A 14594-nucleotide genomic window follows, 5' to 3' on the forward strand; every position below is an offset into this window, starting at 1 on the left:
CAATTTGGATTTTGTACAAATCGCAATCACCCCTCTCGTACCTGTATAACTTCGATCCGCGGCGCGGATTCCGCGCAGGCCTCGCGAGCCATCGCGAGCCATTTTGATGCATCATTGTTGCAGCAGCTGTGCGAGGATATCGCTTATCGGACGTTGTCGCGAAATGTCAGTCTTTGTAGTTGTGTAATTCGCGTAGCGGGTACGGTGTCGCGCGAGCGCGAGCGCGAATCGCGCGAATAAGTGGAATCGGATCGCGACCGGATCAGTCGTGCGATCGGATTCGGATCGTGAGAGATTTCGCAAGGGGACAAAGAGCCGTATGATCGCGGACGGAGCGCCTTTTATTAACCTTGACCCGTTCTCTCGCGTTGACAGCAGTGAGTATCGTTCGCGAGATAAAAATAATCCTGTCGCGCCGAAAAATCGCCAACACTCTTCACCGAACGTCATCGTTCGGAAACCTCTCGTCGAACTTTGACGAGATAGCTATATCGCGCACACATATACATATGGGAGGATTAGCAACGCAATACGGAGTGACGTGGTGTATTTGTGTTACTGTACCTTTAATTTTGGATTTCGGACCCACGCATTCTACACATATATATGTGTCTGTTGAGTGTGTATATATATATATATATATATATATATATATATATATATATATATATATATATATACACGCGTATATGTAAATTCTGGCGAATATTCTTATATGCAACAGGATTGAAAATTGTATACGCCATATTTAAATTTATTCTGGGGTACATGTGAATTTATATTAAATGACTGCTTTCAGATTGTGAGCTACTAAAATGATGATACTACATGATACTGCAATAAAGATTTTTTGGGAGTGATTATTCAATCTAAAATCTCGACTAGAAAAGACTTGCAAGAGATTTTAATGATGTTTTATAGTGATAAGACATTGGATGAGTCAGCTGCACATAAGAACACTTATTAAAATGTACATTTGCCTGGGTTATATCTACAGTCATATTTAATGTGACACATTATTGGTTAGTATTTATATTTATATATACATATATATACATACATATATATATATATATATATATATATATATATATATATATATATAAAATTTATCCTTTGTGTAAGAAACAGACTGACTCATTTCTATAAATCATAACTTTTTTTTTACACTTTCAGTACACATTGTACTTGCAGTTTAAGTGAGACAAGATGAATAACGAAAATATAGAAAATCAGCCGCCACTTCAGGCCATTGAAGACATGGATCCTGCTTTGATGCAGCCTGTATTCCCAGATACAAATACACCGTGCGTGGATGTATGGATGGAGAAGATGAACAAAGGAGTGCTAACAAGTAATAATTTCAGAGAATATTGGCGAATTTGGGTGCCAAAAATATATAGTCCTGAGCGTAATGGCAATTGTTTGGAATGGACCGTCGACGATGAAGTAGCACAAAGAATGCTCCTTAAGACTCTAGAAGAATTCATGTGCGGCGGTGATCCGCAGATAGTTTTGAAGGAGCTTAGTAAGATGGACAATCCACCATCTATATGTGGCAGAATGTTTAAAATGGGTGAACCGACCTACAGTTGCAGGCAATGTGGTATGGATTCAACTTGTGTCCTATGCGTAGACTGTTTCAAACAATCCGCTCATCGGAATCACAAATACAAGATGGGCACGTCCAGTGGTGGCGGATGCTGCGACTGCGGCGATACGGAAGCTTGGAAAAACGAGCCGTTTTGCAAGATACATTTAGCGGGAACGCAATCAAAAGAGTCGCGTGGCAACAAGCTGCCTGGTGATATAGCGGAGAGAGCAGTGATGGTTTTCGAAGCAGTGTTGGAATATTGTTACGAACTGTTGACACTAAGATACACTGTCGCGCTGCCGTCGAATCTCTGCGTCAGAGACACGGCAGTTTACTCGTACGCGCTTGATCAATTGGACATTTTCGACACTTATTGCACTGTACTTTTCAACGATGAGCATCACACCTTTGATCAAGTGATAAATATGCTCCAACGTGTTATTAAATGTTCGCAGAAGGAAGCTGTAGAGTTTGTGACTAACGTTGATAGAGAGGGTAGGGCTGTAGTGAAGTGCTCGGTATTTCGACATTGCAATGAACTGCGTGTCGACATTGAAAGATTCACGTACAGACATAGTAATCGTCCTCTCAAGGTGCTAGTCCTTCACACTCACATAGTAGCTCATCAGACATTCGCTATGAGACTGCTCAATTGGCTGCAACAATTTATAAGTCATTGCGAGGGTTTTCGCGTACTATTCAGTAACATTGCGCTCAATACGAAACTACCCGAGACGTCGATCGTTGAAGGAATACTCACGAGAGATTCACAGTTATGGAAATCTGCCAGAACAGCATGGCATAGATTATTCATATCTGGAATGCTCATGGAGTATGAGAGCAAGAAAGCGCTTGCCATTGTGTTCACTTATAACTATGGCTCCGTTATGAAAGATTTTATCAAAGACGATCACGATCACGCGTTTTCGATCGTTTCGCTTTCCGTTCAGCTGTTTACCGTGCCAACTCTGGCGCATCTGCTCATCGCGCACCACGACGCGTTGTTTATTTTATTGAACACGTTCGTCTCCGAGAGCTCTCGACGATGTAATGCCGCTGGAAAATTAGAGTTCGAAAGAAATATGCCGCACCATTCTTTCAAGCGAGCTCAATATATACTCTACGATTTGCGATATTTACTGAGCGCGAAACCCGATGAATGGACAGACGAATTGAGACGCGGTTTTTTGCAAGGAATCTCATTGTTATTCACACTCTTCTGCAGCATGCAATGCATGGACGCTGTACTTCGTCAAGTCGGTCAGCATATGGAGTATGAACCGGAATGGGAGTCTGCATTCAATCTGCATATTAAGCTGTCATCGGTTATCACTCTGGCCTTAGAGTGGTGCGGTTCTGACAGAGTTGTACTGATCAAATCTTTCATATTGCTCTTGAGGAAGCTGTATGAACAGTTAGGAAATGAACCAGCACCAAGCCAGGTGCGAGAATTGGCAGATCATAGCGCGACGTGCCTACAATACGACGTATCATCTGAACCGGTCTCCATTCATTTGCCGCTCTCGAGATTTCTTGCCGGTCTGTTCCTGCACCTGGAAAAGTATAACCTACACTTTCAATCGCCCGAATTTATCAATCAAACGAGACCAACGCTCGAACAAATTATCGAGCCCGTGCTGACGGCACAGGCTATGATCTCACAAGTACACTCGGGAATGTGGCGACGAAACGGTTACTCTTTGCTAAATCAATTGTATTTTTACCATAATGTCAAGTGCCGTAGCGAGATGTTGGATCGGGATATTATTTTGCTTCAAGTTGGCGCGTCTCTGATAGAAAGTAATGAATTCTTGATTCACATTTTAAATAAATTTAATCTCCTCAATTGGGCGCAGCCATATTTCGAGGTATTCGGTTTGAAAAATCTAGAGGAGGATGGTATGCGGCAGACGATCAATCTGGTAGAGGAGTTTCTGGGCTTACTCATCACGATTATCGGCGAGAGACACGTTCCTGGTATCGGTCAAGTGACTGCGGACGATCGTCTCAAGAAGGAGATCATACAACAATTGTGCATAAAACCGCTCTCGCATTCAGAGCTGAATAAAACATTGCCGGAAGACATTGTTAACCAAGTTCAGACCGACGTAGAGAGGGTGATACACGAAGTAGCAGATTTTAAAAAACCGGCGCAAGTATCAGCAGGGAAGGGTGTATATGAATTGAAGCCGCATTTGTATACAGAGTACAACGTATTCTTTTATCACTACACGAAGGAAGAGCATAGTCGATCAGAAGAGGTTCAACGTAAGCGCAGGAAAGCTCAGGGAGAACTGGAGTGCTGTCCACCACCGAAACTGCCTAGATTGACAGAGTCATTTAGTATGATAGCAGATCTACTACAATGCGATGTTATGCTTCACATTATGAAAACTGTGCTAGAACGTGCGCTCGATTTCACAGCCAGAACTTTCTCTGAACCGCAGGTACACAAGATACTTCATCTGATCGGTTATGCGCTGCAAGAACAAGAATCTGGTTATTATCCTTTCCTCGCGTTTTGCGAACGGGCGGCCAAATGGAAGATTTATAAATTTCTAGAGGATCTATCTACCAGTCCGCGCATGGAGGCTCACAAAGATTTGCTCACATGGGTTCTGACCAAGTATCGCGAGGTTGCTAGTTTGACTGTTACAGAAGCCAGTCCAGCATCTTCGCACTCCGAACAACAGCCACTGCAGCAAACAAGCGATGGCGACATCAGTACTAGGGAGACGGACAAAGAGTGGCGAACAAAAATGGCAGCTCAAAAACGCGCCAAGATCATGGCGCAGATGACAGCTATGCAGAATCACTTCATGAAGAAGAATGCTACCTTGTTTGAAGAAGCGAACCTGGACGCCAATAGTAAAACTAGCGATCGTGGTTCCGCTATGGATCTGACAGAATCTTCTTCCCAAGAGGGAAGTACACCAGTCGCCCTTGGCATCGGTCAGACCAGTAGGTTATGCGAGCAGAAGACATACACATGCATCTTGTGCCAGGAGGATCAAATCGTTACGGAAGCTGATCCTGCAATGGTATTGGCTGCGTTCGTTCAGCAATCCACTGTACTATGTCAACGTCGACCAGACATTGAGGAACCCAGTCCGTTGTATTTGTCAGCCAAACTGGGCGTATCACCGTACACTAGCACGTGCGGCCATGTGATGCATGCTCGTTGTTGGCAGGATTATTTTGATAATGTACTCGTCAAGGAGAATCGGCGACCCTACAGAACGCGGGCACCGGCGAGTTTTGATGCCGAGAACCGCGAGTATCTCTGCCCGCTGTGTGAATGTCTTAGCAATACTGTTCTCCTGCTTGTACCACCCTTGAAGATGCTTCAGCCAACTCCGGAACCACAACCGGATATTAGTTTCGAGACGTGGTTGAAAGTCATGGCGTTGGCGACGGAATGCAAACCGAATAAGAAGTTCGGCAAAATCATGGAGACGGATAGTCTAGTGGATGTCGTCAGTCCTATGACCGTCCTTCGACAAGAGATTGAAGAAGCTTGGGAGCCATTCGAATCTCATTATTCACGATCCGGACCGAATCTCTCACGAAAAATGGAGGCGATGATCCACATGTTCGCTTCGATCTTTGGACAAATCCTACACTCGAGATACACGGATTTTATCGATGGTGATCTACCCTTGTTAGCTTGGAAGTCGACAGCGTACACGATCCATGCAATAGAATTCCTGTTGCGCGACATGGACAAGCCATTATTAGGCGCCATGACCTCTCGACAGGGCGATAGTTTAGAGAGTCTCGTGCGATTGTCGGCTCTTCTAGGCGCGCATATGTCGAATCGTGCGAATATCTGGGCGGATCGTGAAGGGATTATGATTTACGCAGAAGCATTGCTTACGATATTAATGGAAAGTCCGTCCAGTGAGCCTAGCATTTTTGATATTGATCCGTTTGGCGTGCTAATACCGCTCATCAACTCACTACCGAGTCTTTTTCATACAAAGGCGCACGAAGAGGGTCCGAATCCACCACCTATCATCACAGGCTGCGTATTCGAGTCGCATGCACTCAAGCTCGTATTTTTGTGCCACATTGCGAAGATCCTCTTTACATCCGATGTTTCTAACATTATGGAAGTAGATAGTCAAGAGGCGGAAGCTGAATCGGACATTGCTTTGTTCCATATTCTGGGTATGCACTTTGACAAACAGAGAGCCAGCAACCTATGGCGACAAGTAGAATCTGCTTGCCGGCCCTTCCTTCGATGTTGCGCCATTTACTTCCATTACGTGTCCGATGTACCACCGCCGAGCGAACTAACGCAGGTGCACGGCGACACGTACGAGAAACTCTGTCTATATCTGGGACTGCCCGCCACTTGCGATGCTTTAATTTATTCTCATCTAGATGCTACTTTAAAACTGATAGACATATGGCGTAATCACCCTACAGTTTGGAATCATCGTTCAGGTACCGAGAAGGCTCTGATCGTCAAGGATCCGTTGATGGTGAATAAACTGGTAGACCTGCCCGATGATTATAGCGAACTCATCAATTCAATATCCCAGTTCACTTGCCCGAACAGCGATCGGGAAGACTCGCGTAATCCGACGATGTGTCTGGTATGCGGCGATATGTTGTGCTCGCAAAGCTACTGCTGCCAAACGGAGCTCAACAAGACATCAGTAGGCGCATGCACGTATCACGCGAGCAAGTGCGGCTGTGGCATCGGTATATTTCTACGTGTACGCGAATGCGAGATTTTGTTCTTGCGTACGCCAAATCGCGGCTCCTTCGTATGCCCGCCGTATCTTGACGAATACGGCGAGACGGATCAGGGTCTACGACGCGGAAATCCATTGCATCTATGCCACGAGAAGTATCGACGATTGAATCACATATGGCTCGGTCATGGACTTCATGAATCCGTGGCCAGGGCTATTGAACAATCCTCGAACAATCTTATGCCAACCCAATGGCAACATCTATAACTCTACTTTGTGGGATTTCCCACATCTAATCTGACCCGGACTTTTAATCTGAAAAAAAGATGAGGATAATATTAATTCTTACGCTTAGCATGTGAGATTTATGAAATTTTTTCGGAGAGATACGCGCAGGCTTGTGTATTTATAAACGATATTTCTCTCATCCTCTCTCTCCAGTTCTTTCCTTCTCTCCGCTTCTCTCGCCTTGCGGACACTATTTTATCATTTCAGAGAGTTCACAAAATTTATATTCTTAGATTGTTTTTCAGAATTGAGAAAATATTTATCATATGTTATGTATTTAAATTAAAATATTTCTTTATATTTATTAACGTTGTTTCGTCTCTGAATTTTGTTGCTTGTAGATGCGAATCCATAATTAACACGACGATACTTGACCAATCATCATCGAATTTGTGGTGTTTCATAAGAATTCGAGGAATTTTCTCTACGTGTATAAACGATGGATTCTAAATCTCACTCTGAAGATTTAGAACAACGAACGAGCGGAATGAACGACGATATTCATCTGTATCATCGCCGTATAAATGTACTTCGGGCTAACTTATATATTTGGTACTTTTCATGTAGGATAATGCGGTATGTATGTACCGTGTAACTCCGATATGATTAGCGATCATTATGTCATCATGTAAATGAAATGAATGCGTATTCACCGTGCACCTTTTAAGTGACAATCGCAAATTATTCTGGATCGAGAATTTTATTCTTTTTATCTGCACTTCATGTTTTAAACTATTTTTATCAACAATTATTTCTGCTATTATTTAATGTTTAGAAGTTCTCAATTTTACGGCTGTAATTTCGTCGGAAACCATCGTGCTTCCGCTTCGATTCGCGACCTTATCTCAGGCTCCAAACATGCGTAGCTTTGGAAACGTTCGATCGCGTTTATATAGAATATAAAGAAGAAGAAAAATTCATGGATACCAGAAAGAGTAATTCCTTCTGAACAAATCTCAACGATGAAATAAAATAATACGTAACGTTTGTTTTCTTTCGTTGCGCTAGTCTCTTCTAGATAGATATTACTGGAAGTTAAGAATGTTAAGAAACGCGAGGTAGCTTCGGCATCGTACTTGAATCTTCGATACGTATGCGATTCAATTGATTACATCTGTAACACACGCAGATGAAAAAGAATTAAAGTTATTAATTTATATTAGAAGATTTATTGTATATATAAATATTCTATGTACGATTGATAAATTTACCGAAACACCTGTCTTTCATTTTTGTGTGTATATCGCAATAAGAAGACGACTTGTGGCGACTGTATTCGACTGACGATCTTTACATTTTTATTACATCGTCGAGAACGTCTTCGTGTAATTTATGAAACGGTACGTTGAATCGAAAAATATTGTTTGAGGATTTGGAGGACTATTGCGTATAAACGAGAAACGTATGTTATTGCGTTTATCGAACTTGGATTGTTAAATAAAATTACAACGCGTATGCCTTGTCCAATTTTTAGCAATTCACACGGGAGGTTGTGCCGCTGTACATTAGATCGCTTGTAAAACGATGCAATGAATAATTAGCACACTTCAAGTACTTGTAAAATATAAAAGATATACGAGTGTTGCATATCGTATTTGTTATACGAATAATAGCAATTATCATCATATACACGCATACATCACTAATTTCTTGTACATTGATCTAGATATCGTACTAACCCACGCATTGAGAAATAACTTCTGAAAGCAGCATAATATTATATAGAAATAATCGCGATGAAAAATATTCATGGATATAATAGATACACGATTCTATAATAAGCATCCTTCTTTCGAGTCCCATTGAAAGATCGTTTGCACTTTGACTGAAAGTTTTGATATCGCTATAGTGTTCTTAAGAGATAAAAGTTTATCTCGTGCGTGCGTGACTTTATCCTCTCCTTTCTCGAAAGAGAGACAGAGGATATATAAATCTAGATAATATAATATATTACCGCCGCTTTTTAGTATATACACGTGTAGTATATACACATTCATATATTTGTTTCCTCATTTTTTTCTTCAAACGTTGCGAAATGAAAACGTAGAATTATATGGCGAGAGATTAATTTATACAAATCCATAACACATTATTTATATTCTTTAGACAATAAATTAATCTTTTGAAGAGGATAAAGATTATAGATAAATAAGATCAATTATTTCCGAATGCAAGGATTAATGAAAAAATATGCATATTGATTTGAAAGTGCATATATGTTGAAGATAAAAAAGAGATTATAATATATTATTAAATTTCCCATCTATTTTCTTTGATAAATATGAAATTTTTTTCTTCGCAAAAAATTTATTTTTAAACATTCAATATTTAACGTTTTGTATAAAACATTCACATAAAAATCATATTACGTTTGAAATTAAATTAATTATACGTAGAAAACTGCAAAAAAACAATATTAAAATATTAATTTAAAATCTAAAAATTATAACTACATATAAGTATATAAATTTCAATATTCAAAAAAATAATTTTTTATATATTAATTAATTAGACTATAATACAAAATTTTTTTGTGTTATTCAAAAACGTCAGACTATAATTGTCATTGTTGGCATAAAGGTTCGTTCATCTATTATGCATAATTGCATAAACTCGTACAAAGGACTTGATCAAAGAAATTTTCAATATAAAAAATGGAGCGTTCTTTAATCATCTGTAATAAGCTAGTTTTGTCAGATATATATTTTATATGCAAACTCTTCTGAATAAGTGTTACACACAATAATCGTCATCCATAATAATGTGTCATCTCATGGTATGTATGTATATGATGCGTAAGTATGTACGTGTAACAGCTACAATTCGCTATAGTGATGCCAGAATGCCCACGCTAACAACACGCAACCATGAATGGAGGGGATAACGGACATATGAATCGCTCATATGACTGTTACCCCCTCCCGGTTGTGTGTTGCTAGCGTTGGTATTCTGACATCACTGGACTGATCCTTAACCTCACCATTTTCGCGAGTGCACGTTACCGTAGATGTACATTGTTGAAAAAGTGCGTCCGAAATAATTAACATCTTGATGTGGATGATCGATTAATTGGATGCGGATCACGTTTCAAAACGGTGATATATCATAAAAAAATCGAGAAAATGTTTAAAAAGTACGTATATTCTTTTATTAAATTGTCAATATCCCAACTTTCCTGTAATACGTGATATAAAGACAGAAGAGAGAAAAAATATATTTTTAATACAATACATACATTAAACAATTTAAATTTTACATTATAGAAAGCTATAAAAATAATCAGTATTTTGTCAATTGTTAGTCTTGACAAGTGCAAGAAATGTCAAAATAATTTCTATTGTAATACATGAATACATATTTCATGTTATCATTTAATTGCACAAATGTTATTCTCTCGTTACCTTTTGTTAGATTTGATGAGAAGGACAGCATTTCTGGTGTTCAGCAATTAAAATCGTCCGTGCAAAAAGGAATTCGTTCAAAACTCCTTGAGCTGTATCCTTATCTGGATAGTCACATAGATGTTATAATACCAAAGAAAGATGCTTTCCGCATCGTAAAATGGTGAGTTATCGTTTGCAAAGATTTATCTAGAATTTAACACATTTTGCTTTTATATCAGTCACGACCATATAGAGATCATAGTGAATGCAGCAGGAGAGCTATTATTCTTTCGTCAACGTGAAGGCCCTTGGATGCCTACTTTAAAGTTATTACACAAATGTAGGTTTATTTATACTAATTAATTGAATAACAAATAGAAGATATTTTGTCATAAATTTTCTCTTATAGTATTATAAATTGTATCTTTTTAGATCCATTCTTCCTACCAATGCAGCAAGTTGATAAAGGTGCCATTAGATTTGTTCTTAGCGGTGCCAACATAATGTGTCCAGGTTTAACATCAAAGGGTGCAAAGATGATGACTGTGGAAAAAGGAACTGTTGTTGTATCCTTTAAATTTAAAATCAATTATACAGATATTTTATACATTTTAATTGATTTATTACACACCAAATACGAATCCTTAATTTGAAATATAGGCTGTTATGGCAGAAGGCAAGCAACATGCGTTAGCTGTTGGAATTACAACATTATCGACGGAAGACATGTAAGTTGAAATAATCTTTTTTTTAATATTCATTCTTAATATATATTTGAATGTAACATCGTGATTTGCAGTGCTAAAGTAAATAAGGGAATAGGCATCGAAAACTGTCATTATTTAAATGATGGACTTTGGCAAATGAAACCAGTGAAATAAGACTGATTATATTATGAATCGAAGATATAATCAAAGAGCATTTTGTGTGCATACAATGTTCTCTTATCCATTTTACCTCGCAATACAATCATTTCATGTAAAACGGTACAACTTCGTATCCATAATGTGTTGCAGGTCATAATAAAGATAAGGATTATCGCTACATTTTTATGATAAATGGAAAGATTAAAAAGATTGAAAGTTTGTTTGTAATGCAACATAAGAATATAGAGAGAAATAGTCAAATACATGTTAATAAAAATTCGGAATCAGTGTAAAATAAACAATATTTAAGCGGATCCCGATTTAGCATCTACCTGACTTTCCTGATTGTCCGATGAACCGGAACGTTCGCTTTCACAGTGTCCCGCGGGCGAAGAATACGAAGTAGGATTATTAGTGTCAGGAGCGGGTGTGGAAGCCGCAGCGTTTGCAGAACCGCCAGTAACATTGCTACTGGTATTACTTTCAGCAGCAACTGTATGAGGTGATTGAGGATGATAATGTGGATTGTGCGGACTATGAGGACCATGACCATGAGGACGACCCATCGGGTGGGGCGAGTACTGCGAGTATGGTTGATGATAATATGGATGAGCGTATTGCGGATAAGGTTGATGATATGGTTGTTGCTGGGAGTAGCTGTAAGTGGGATGTGGCGGCCTCGGAGCTAGGGGAACATTCTGCGGTTGTTGAGGACCGGGACCTGATTGATACGGCTGGCCGTAAGCTTGATTAGGCATCATCTGCGGAGTATGCGGATTTGGCCCCTGCGGTGGCAAAACCTGCGTACCCTGAGAACCTTGCGTCGCTTGATGCGGTGGCATCGAATGATTCGCAAGCATCCCTTGCTGATGGGGATTGTGCTGGATAGGTACTGTCGGTGCGGACACCGGTGGCATATTTGGCGAAGTGGAATTCGCGGTCGCATTTGCGCTCGCGACTACTGCCGCAACCGCAGCCGCTGCTGCTGTAGCTGTTGTGGTTGGTTGTTGAGGTGTCAGCACCGGCGGAGTTGATGGTTGTTGCTGCTGCGGTTGCGGTGGTTGTTGTTGCGATGGCTGCGGTTGCAACGATGGCGGTGCCTGATGTTGTGAAGATAACGGCTGATGCTGCTGAGGCGGCGGTGGCGGTGGTTGATGCTGTTGCGTCAATGTAGGAGGCTGATGTGATTGCTGAGGAGGCGATGGTTGATGTTGCAGCGGCGGCGGCGGATGCTGCGATGTTTGCGTTTGTTGCTGATGCGGATGTTGTTGAATCGGATTAATTATATTATTGCAATACATTCCAGGGTTTGGTCCATGCTGCTGATTAGCATTTGCTTGCACAGCTGATGGTGCCTCGGTCTTATTTTCGATATATGGAGGCGACATTTTCTTGTTTATTTCAATACTAGGCTTATCAATGGGCTTCTTCTCGATCGAATCATTGTCAGAAACCTGTAAACATATGAAAATATAAATATTAATATTGAAAATATTTAAAAATTAATATTTAAAAATTTTTATGAACATGATATTTTACATCAGGTTGAGTCTCGTCGTTAAGTGATGCAGGAGTCGGAGTCGGAGTAGAGTTTGGCGTGGATTCACTAGACGCCGGTCCATCCGAACGATTCTCTTCTGTTCCTTTTAGTCTCTCTCGTCTAAGAGCTTCATATTGTCGTTCTACCATTTTATTAAATGTCTCCTCATCTACTGCTGGCTTACAGTGCTGGAAAGAAGTGTAAATATTTTATAAAATATTATTAATTTAAAAATAAATGTTTCCTATACCTTCTTTAGTTCTTCTTGAAATATTTCACTGGTTTCTATGAATTTACGTTTCTTTGCCTCAAATTTTTCTTCAATTTGTTGCAATTCAGCCTCAAGCTTTTTCTGGAATATCGAAGACATATTTTAGTTTAAGGTAAAATATATATAATATGTTCGCGAGCATATTAATTACCTGATGCATTGTTAAAGATTGTACTTGACGCCGTAAAACCTGCATTCTTTGAGTAGTGACTACAGAACGAACATCTGGGACAACAGTGTCACTAAAGATCTCGTTAATAAGTCGATGATTTCTTGTGTAACGTGAATATGCTACATGTTTCACAGAGTATCCATCATCTTGATCTACAAATCAAATGGAAGTCACATGTAAAACAAAAGTATGTATATATTAATTTACAAAAATGATAATTGTTACTTTTTTATGTACCATCATCATCTTCTGCTGGTAAGATATCAATCCTCCTATCCTGAGCTGCTTGACTTTTACTACTACCTGACGAACGTTCATGACTTTCTCGGTCATCATTACTTTGTTGTGCTGCGCATAATGCTGCATTAAATAGAAAAATATTTTGATATTATAAGATAACTTTTCACTATTGCATACTAATTTCTATTATAAATCTTGAAATTACATTCATTATATATTTATTTACCAGACTTTCCACGATTTTTAGCTGCAATATAAGCTAAATATGCAGGGGAATTGTGATAAGTCTTCAAGCTTTTTTCATATTCCACCTATGATTAAATAATAGAACATATGTATATGAATATCAAATTGTAAAATAATATGAAATCATAATACAAAATATTTGCATACCTTTTCAGCTTCATACTCCTCAATAAATTCTGTTTTATCCTCTTCTGGCAAATCTCTCCACATTTGGCCAATAATTTTGCCTATTTCCCATAGTTTTAACTCGGGATTCTGAGCCTTTACTTGATCCCATACCTTCCTGCTATATCTCATATACGGCATAAGAGGTTTTTCTGGTGGTTTAGGTGGTTTTGGCATACGAGAGTCAGCCTAACAACAAAAATTATCAATGTTACAATAAAATCAACTTTTTCATTAATTTTATACAATATTGCACTTAAATTAATACAATATTGTTTACATCTTTCATACAACAAATGGATAATAATGTTCTAACTTATATAAAATCAGATACATACATTGGTGTTTTTTCCAACTTTCTGTGGTATAAATCCTGGATGGCTATGGGGAGTCTGTACAAATGGACTCTGGGTATCTTTCTAAAAAACAAAGTACCAATTTAAACATTAAATTCTTAAATTTAAATATCCAATAAATATATTTCGTTGTAGTAATATCCACTTACACTGTTCGTTGAACTACTTGAACTCGCACCGGATGCTCTTATACGTTCTACAACAAGATACAGAAACGTTACAATTTAGATGTCTCAAAGCTAAATTCAAAACTAAATAATTAATTTTACACCTCAGAAGAAAAAATTAATTATTACTTACGATTGGAGGCTACAATGTTTGATGTAGCCATTGCGACTTGTTTGTAATTCGGTGGCAATGCCATCTTGTACTATGAAGCTTGCTCGACAAGGAATCGTACCTTCGACTTCAGGGCAAATAAGTTTTCGAGAGGTGGCTATGACAAGATGGATGTGATTACATTATACAGCTGGTAATTCACGCGATGTTTTGACACTTGCTTCGCAAATTACGAAAATAATTGGATCGTAAATATGTACGAAACTGTGAAATCTGCGGATGGACTGGCATCTGATGCGTCCATTTCGCACAGTTCCGTATACTTGCGCATGGACTCGCTTGCTATTGATCAATGCTGGTGGAACCGAAAAACGCCGACATGGCGAGAAGTGAACGAACCAATGATGGGAGAGATTCAATCGTACGATTCTCTTTCTTATCTCAAATGTCATTGGTTAACATTGCTATGAGTGTGCATTGACATTTCGTGA

General features: G+C 39.1%; 3 protein-coding genes across 4 annotated transcripts; 2 read left to right on the forward strand and 1 right to left on the reverse strand.

The window, feature by feature from the left end:
• Positions 1-49: 49 nt before the first annotated feature.
• Ubr1 (Ubr1 ubiquitin ligase) lies at positions 50-8040 on the forward strand. 2 transcript variants are annotated; one of them, XM_083109365.1, is made up of 3 exons: positions 50-377; positions 800-1022; positions 1177-8040. In XM_083109365.1, exon 3 carries the CDS (start codon positions 1210-1212, stop codon positions 6562-6564), a length of 5355 nt encoding a protein of 1784 aa, XP_082965491.1. In that variant the 5' UTR covers positions 50-377; positions 800-1022; positions 1177-1209; the 3' UTR covers positions 6565-8040. The 2 variants fall into 2 exon arrangements, with proteins under 2 accessions (XP_082965491.1, XP_082965492.1); XM_083109366.1 differs by lacking the exon at positions 50-377 and adding an exon at positions 390-619.
• A 1461-nt stretch (positions 8041-9501) lies between these two features.
• Mcts1 (malignant T-cell-amplified sequence 1 homolog) lies at positions 9502-11148 on the forward strand. Its single transcript, XM_083109389.1, has 6 exons — positions 9502-9718; positions 9997-10149; positions 10208-10308; positions 10401-10534; positions 10629-10696; positions 10768-11148. Exons 1-6 carry the CDS (start codon positions 9708-9710, stop codon positions 10847-10849), a joined length of 549 nt encoding a protein of 182 aa, XP_082965515.1. The 5' UTR covers positions 9502-9707; the 3' UTR covers positions 10850-11148.
• On the reverse strand, positions 10567-14586 carry LOC145977411 (uncharacterized). Its single transcript, XM_083109374.1, has 10 exons — positions 14125-14586; positions 13974-14020; positions 13807-13887; positions 13451-13657; positions 13284-13368; positions 13055-13177; positions 12797-12969; positions 12625-12726; positions 12374-12562; positions 10567-12288 (listed from the first exon to the last, which is right to left on the reverse strand). The coding sequence occupies exons 1-10, from the start codon at positions 14186-14188 to the stop codon at positions 11140-11142; spliced, it is 2220 nt and encodes a 739-aa protein (XP_082965500.1). The 5' UTR covers positions 14189-14586; the 3' UTR covers positions 10567-11139.
• Between the last annotated feature and the right edge of the window lie 8 nt (positions 14587-14594).

Source organism: Camponotus vicinus, unplaced genomic scaffold (assembly GCF_025532165.1).
Source record: "Camponotus vicinus isolate PSW18456_S1 unplaced genomic scaffold, iyCamVici1.0 SCAF_9, whole genome shotgun sequence".
In the NCBI taxonomy this organism is placed as follows: domain Eukaryota; kingdom Metazoa; phylum Arthropoda; class Insecta; order Hymenoptera; family Formicidae; genus Camponotus; species Camponotus vicinus.